The 6,644-nt window shown below is 41.1% G+C and overlaps 1 protein-coding gene across 1 annotated transcript in view; it reads left to right on the top strand.

Moving 5' to 3' along the window:
- Positions 1 to 2,068, top strand: part of LOC138007654 (uncharacterized) — a 10,843-nt gene extending 8,775 nt beyond the window's left edge. Inside the window, exons 2-3 of the mRNA XM_068854690.1 lie at positions 248 to 415; positions 1,754 to 2,068. Coding sequence (XP_068710791.1) covers positions 248 to 415; positions 1,754 to 1,974 — 389 coding nt within the window. The 3' untranslated portion in view covers positions 1,975 to 2,068. The remainder of the gene's footprint in view (positions 1 to 247; positions 416 to 1,753) is intronic.
- The last annotated feature ends 4,576 nt before the right edge of the window (positions 2,069 to 6,644 follow it).

Below are 6,644 nucleotides of genomic sequence, written 5' to 3'. Positions count from 1 at the left end.
TTGAATTATGTCCTCTAATTTGCTAGCCTGCGAACGCGGAAACTCGGCTACAAAGAGAGATATCACAATAAAATGTGGGATATAAATGTAACTACACTTAGTAGTAGCAAAATAAAGATTATGTAAATTTAATTAGATCTGAAGGTTTAATCCACTCGTTGATCCAAAATCAAAGATTTCTTTATTTTTTGTTTCACGTGAACTGGGAATAGTGCTAACTTGTCTTATTTCTGCGTTATCTTTTCAGCGTTCTCGATCACGTGCTATCGCTGTGGTGGCGCAGCAGCTACCAGTTGCGAAAGTTCAGGTTTGGAGACAGTGGAATGCACTGACTCTTCGAATGTCAATGCAGTTTTTGCTTGCCAGGTGTACACAGTCAACTACACAAGTTTGGGGAGAGTTCTTCAATTTAAAAGTAAGGGCCGTAGTGAATTGAACACATCTGGGCAAAAAGTCAGTAACCTCAGGTGCTTTTCAATTTTCTGTCCATTCTCTCATCACAAGTTATAGTCAAAACAACTCAAGCGTTCCTCTGACGAGCGGATTAAAGAGTTCATTATTGCAAATTTGATTTCAGTAATAATTTCAATATTCTGTTCGTCGGATCAATAATCAAGCCTCAGTTCAAAACTCGAATTTTGATTGGAATATTGCTGGCTTTCGTTGCCAGGCCGGGGTGAGAATTTCACAGGTTTACTGATTTGCATAATCTGTCATAATCTGTCAAACAACGGTCATTTCACTTTACCAACATTACTTTTCTGTAATCTTACCAGTATCCTCAAACTTGAGACACTATGTTTTCGAATTCCAAAGATTGGACAGAGAAATGAATTTAATAAGAAAGGCAAATCACGCTTGTTGCGACCTTGGCAGATTATGCAAATTGTACACCTGTCAAATTCTCACGCCAGCCTGGCACCGAAAGCGAGCAATAATCCAATCAAAATTCGAGTTTTGAACTGAGGCATGATTTGAATTTTGCATTATCCATCCGAAGACCAGATTATTGAAATGATTCCTGAAATAAAATTTACGATAATGAACTTAATAATCCGCTCGTCAGAGGAACGCTTGAGCAGTTTTGACTGTAATAGCGGAGCTCCGCGCGCGGAGCACCATGGTTAAGAAAATATGGTAACCCATCGATGCAAGAAATTTTGGTTTTGTATATGACGTCATCATGCGACCGTACGTCTGTACCTACGTCCACCCCTCCATGTATGCCAATGTGACCAGTAGTATCTCTTGACCATAACGCAGGCTCAATTTAGAGGTCGGCGTAAAAATGGCCGCTTAAGTGAAGGGCTTTATGTGGTTCGTATGTGCAAACATAATTGCTTTTTATGGACTGTTCGAAATGATGCTTCGCTTCCGGTGCCAGGCTGGCGTGAGAATTTGACAGGTGTACCAATTTGTATAATTTGCTAAGGTCGTAACAAGCGTAATTTGCCTTTCTTTTTAAATTAATTTCTCTGTCCAATCTCTAATTCCAAAACATAGTGCCTCCAACTGCCCAGGGTTAGAACATTTAGCCTGTTCCAGGCTTTCAGATAGTGGAGGCGAGAGAACGAGCCCAGACCCCGCTCGATTTCTTTTGCTCGTTCTCGTGCCCTCGCCTCCACTATCTGAGAGCCTGGAACAGGCTATAGAGCATCCGAATAAGTCATAGGAAGGTAGGATCACTCGGATTTCTTCCGAGTTTGCTCGTGTCATAAGGATAATTTTTTCGAACCTTTTGTTTTCTCTGCAGGTTGCTGTCTATACGAAGATTGCGACAAAAATCCCTGTGAGCAGTTTGGTCAGGGTACCGTTTGCTCCAGGATGGCCAGCTGTCAATCGGACAAATGCAACAAAGACTACGATACCGCTAAAGCGTCCCATCGTCCAACGTCGCCTGCAAAGGCCTGCAAAGTGCTTTTCGATTGTCTTGTGATTGCACTCGCCGCGGTTGCTTGCTATTTTTTGGTGTGAGGAAACCCGTAGACTTGTCAGTTGACTTAAGATGTAGACAGAGAGGAAATGGCTGGCTTCTATTCATAAATTAAATTGCGCATGATTAATTAGATTGCGTGTATTGAGTGCACTGAATGATAGCCCGTTCCAGGCTCTCAGATAGCGGAGGCCGGTCTTCGTTGCTGGCCTGAAACCGGACACGCCCCGAGCAGACGCTCTCTAAAATTCACCAGAGGGCAAGCAAGAGAGGCTCCGCAGAGATCGTGTCAAGTCTTTAAAGTCGCCGCAGCCCAAGTTTCTGGGCTAGTCACTCCGGTCAAACCTGTTTTAGGCAGCGCGCGCATCACATTTTTGTTAGGGCAAAGGTCAAAACCGAGCCTTCAGTATGAAAATCTATATGGCGTCCAGGAGTGCAAGAACAACAACAACAACAATAATCTTTATTGTGCTCTTAATACAAAAGTGTAAAAAATCATTAAAAGGAAATAATTGTTAGAGAAAGAGAGCACAGCTACTCAGAGATAGTAAAAGCTAATGGCGCTAGCCTGGGTTTGAAGCTGTCTCCAAGCAACGGTTCGCCCATACTCAATAACAAATTGACACGATTTCTGCAGAGTCCTTTCTTTCTCGTCCAGTCAAGAAAGGCTTTGCTGGCACGGAACAACTATACCTGTTCAAAAGAGAAAAGCAGTTCAATTTGATTCGATTCCATGTCTACCGTAACCTCATTCGACTGTTGAAATGGTGCTCCACCATTAGCCACTGCGGTGAATAGTTGCTAATTATTGTTTTTGCTGAATTTAGGCTCTGGTGACAGTTGTTTTGATATTGTCACCCTCCTCGCCGTATATAACTCCACTTAGATTTTGAAATAGGGCTCCGACTTGAGGTGGTCTAAGAGCTCCTCAGTCTTTTTCTTTTGCGAACTTTAAGCAGGAAACACGATTGTTGCTGGCGAGCCTTAGCGAGGCAGCAGCCTATTCTCCATATTAGCGAAAAATATCAAAATTTGTGGGATGCCATTCTCGTCACCAGAGCCTCGGGTCGACCCAAGGCTCTGGGAAACTCTGCGTAGCAGAACATGCGCGGTAGGGTTCTTACAGCCAAAAATTGGCTATTTGAGCCTCACGGCGCCTGCTCACTCCTCGTGCTAACACGAATGCCCCAATTACAGACGCTTTTGATTGTTCTTCACGAAAACCAATGAGAAGACACTTTGTTTCAGGGTTCCCCAGAGCTCTTCTCTCCCTCAGTCAAGAGAAGAGCTCTGGGGTCGAGATTGGTGGGATGCAAGATCGAAAGCATGCGCAGTCGATTGTGGTGTTATTATGTCTATAATCCGGGGTATTCATACCCGTGATGACGTCACGGCACGTCGAAGGGAATCTTAACAAAGTCGAGTACTTTTCAAGTTGGTCGTCATTGATCATCATTCAACCGTACATGTTCAGTCTTTGAACCTCTTACATTTGATCACCGAGTCAAATTGTTCCTCAACGTCTTCAACCGTTGATCGAAGATAAATCAGTTCGCGAGCTAGACCACGAGCAGTCGCCCTTCTTTCCTCAGAGCCACGCACGATGGATGAAATTTTATGCAAATTAGTGGCAAAAACGAGGCGTGTCACGCAATCGCGCGCTCTACGGTGTCAAAGAAAAATAGAGACTGCTCGCAGTCTCTTCTCAAGCACGACAATGCATTTAAATTGACGTTTGCTCAACTACTCTCAGCATTTCTCAAAAGGTAACTATTTTGCTGAAAAGGGGCCAGAAGTTTAAATTCAAAGAATGAACTGGCATGCCATTGTTTTGAAATTATCCCTTTGCCTATAAAATAGTAATGCCTGCCACACAGGCTATAAAAGCTATGAATACCTTTCTTTGCTCTTTTAATACTTTCACGCACATTTCCGGTACCCTCTTGCTTAAAAAATGAGCAGCTGTCTTGAAAAGAATACCAGTCACTGCATGCTCCCAGTTTCCACGCCAGCACTCACTATCACACGGAAACTCCTAGTAAATATGTAAGACTTCTATTCTTCATTTTATTTTATTTATTTTTTTGAGTTGCGAGTATAGTGTAGATATTGTAGATGAAGAACTTCACTTACTTTGTTGGATACTCTGCAATAAGTCATTGTTATCATTATTATTATTATTATTATTATTATTGATAGTAGGTCCATCAGTGTTTTATATTTTAATGCACGATTAATCATGCAAATCAGTCATAAGAATAAGGAGCTTTCACCTTGGTCTTGAGTTTGGTGTGTACAAATGACAACCAGGATGACCCGTTTGCTTGTTTTTGGTTGCCTCTTCTGTGTATTACCGGCCTTTGGTGAGCTCAATGCTTGTAGATCGTAAAATACCGTAATTTACCCTATCTTGTGTTGGACTTGAAATCTGTGATGTTTTAGTAGCATAATAAGCTGTTTTGAAGCCCATAGAGGTGTCGAACATTTGTCGCCTCAATTTTTTCCAAACCTGGTTATCTGTAAAGCAGAAAGTGATTCTAACTTGCCGCAAGTTTCCATGCAGTACATGTGTGCTTCGTTGTGATCTTAAGCTGTAGGACACAAAAGTAACAATGGAAAACGGCAATGTTGTAGAACAACGACATATGAACAACAGAATGCCGGCATTGATCGGTGGTTGCGCTCCCAAAGGGATTTTTTCCGGATCTTTTCCACTATGGACCATTGACAGCAAAATGTCTAGTCTTCGTGTAGTTGCTCTGTCATTCATGCAGTATCAAATATTGCATTTGTTAATGGATGTTCACCGGAACCCTTCCCTGAAAAATATGCTTCATTACCCACCGTTTACATATATTCTCTTAGTTTTTCGGTCAACAAGTTGCCGATCGTTTTCATTGTGGGTCAAAGATCTATGAAATATATATATATATCTATATTTTTTTAAATGACAAAGCCAAAAAATATGTTAATTTAGCGTTATATTGCTAGATATTTCTGTACAAAATGCTAAGAAATTAAATGAGGATCGCATTAACAACTAACGTGACGGATCAAACTGACGTCACGCGAAGTTTGGCAAACCGTCGTTTTAGTCGAATGAAGATCTCGTCTATTTCATTGCATTGCTTAAAAAAAAGTTATGAATTTCAAATTATTGTCTTTGTAACCTTTTACGTTTGTAGTCAATTATTTAATTTAGTAAAGAGGAAAAACACATCTACATAATATAGCGATGTTTCTCGTGACGCCACATGTTGTTCTGTTTGGCATATGCCAAACAGAACCTACGGTAATTGGCTATTGAATAGCCAGTGGAGTTGTTGATGATAAAATGACTTGATACTTATACCAGTATCTCTTGTGCGCAGGCGTTATTTTAAAAAGCTTTTTTTTTTTAATGTGTGTCCATAGGTTGGGGGATGGGTGAGTAAGGTTCGTTTAGGTCCGAAAGGAAAGGAAAGGAACTTTATTTACGTGGCTTATCTTCTACCGCCGTAGAGCACTAATCGGGGACACTGTAAATTGAAATTAACAAGTTAACGCAAATCAAATCAAAATTTCGTTTTTGAGGAGAGGGGGAAAACCGGAGTACCCGGAGAAAAAGCTGTCGGTGCAGAGTAGAGAACCAACAAACTCAACCCACATATGACACCGAGTCTGGGAATCGAACCCGGGCCACATTGGTGGGAGGCGAGTGCTCTCAACACTGCGCCATCCCTTCAACTTCGTTCCCAGGGTCTCTCTTGTAACCGTTACAAGAGAGACCCTGGGAACGAGGTGAGGTCCGAGATGGGTGTACAGATAAGGAGAGGGAGTGGGCAGATGATAGCCCATCATAAAGAGGTTTTACGGTGGTACTAGAACATAAATGTGCTTACGAACGAATGAAAATCCAGTCGAAGACGTTTTGAAACGAAAGGCTGATTGAACTGTATCTAAAGTCATTATCATTATTTTCAAAGGCGCTGCTTTTTTTTCATCATCACTGAGGTTTAATTTTACCACTGACAAACGTCTTCTATAAACTGTAAACCGTAGTCATTGCTTGTAAAACCCTGATAAACAAAGGCGACACCTTTCAAACTGGCTTAAGAAAATTTGTTTGATTGGCTTAAGAAAATATATTCGTTCATGGTTCAGTCAGCCTTGCTTCTTTTTATGTCGCTCATTTAAACCTTCACCAGGATTCAGTTCTGTTACGAAGGTTCTTGCTTATGCAGTTATCTTTAAATTTCGCGAAGAGGATTCAGGTTTTCAGTCAAAAAAAGTTAATTGGAATGATAACAATGAAAAAGATACCACCAGAAAGGATAGTACTCCACTTATGTTTGATTCATTTAAAGAATATTATGGGCAGTATCAGTGTAATCAAAGGTTCACTGCACCTGCTACACAGTTGTTATGGAAATTGGGAAACTGGGAATGCGCAATACATCTCGTCCCATTTTGATTTCGTTTGACATTCGAGTGGGTGGAGCATTTTTCCTTTAGGCAATCTCTAAATGCGTTGCAAAGAAACTCGTATTCTTCGGTAGCGCATGATATTGGTACTATTTAACATTCCAAAAGATCGAGGACCTGTATGGCGAGGATCGCTCTGATTACGTATAATAGATTTTCTTAGGGTCGACCCGTTATTGATTGCCTGTTTTTCTTTGCTCGTGTAGACATTCTAGTTATGCAAATTTTAGCTTTATCGCTTTTTGTA

This window comes from Montipora foliosa, chromosome 6 (genome assembly GCF_036669935.1).
Source record: "Montipora foliosa isolate CH-2021 chromosome 6, ASM3666993v2, whole genome shotgun sequence".
Taxonomy (NCBI): domain Eukaryota; kingdom Metazoa; phylum Cnidaria; class Anthozoa; order Scleractinia; family Acroporidae; genus Montipora; species Montipora foliosa.
This window is presented reverse-complemented; position numbering and strand designations above follow the sequence as displayed.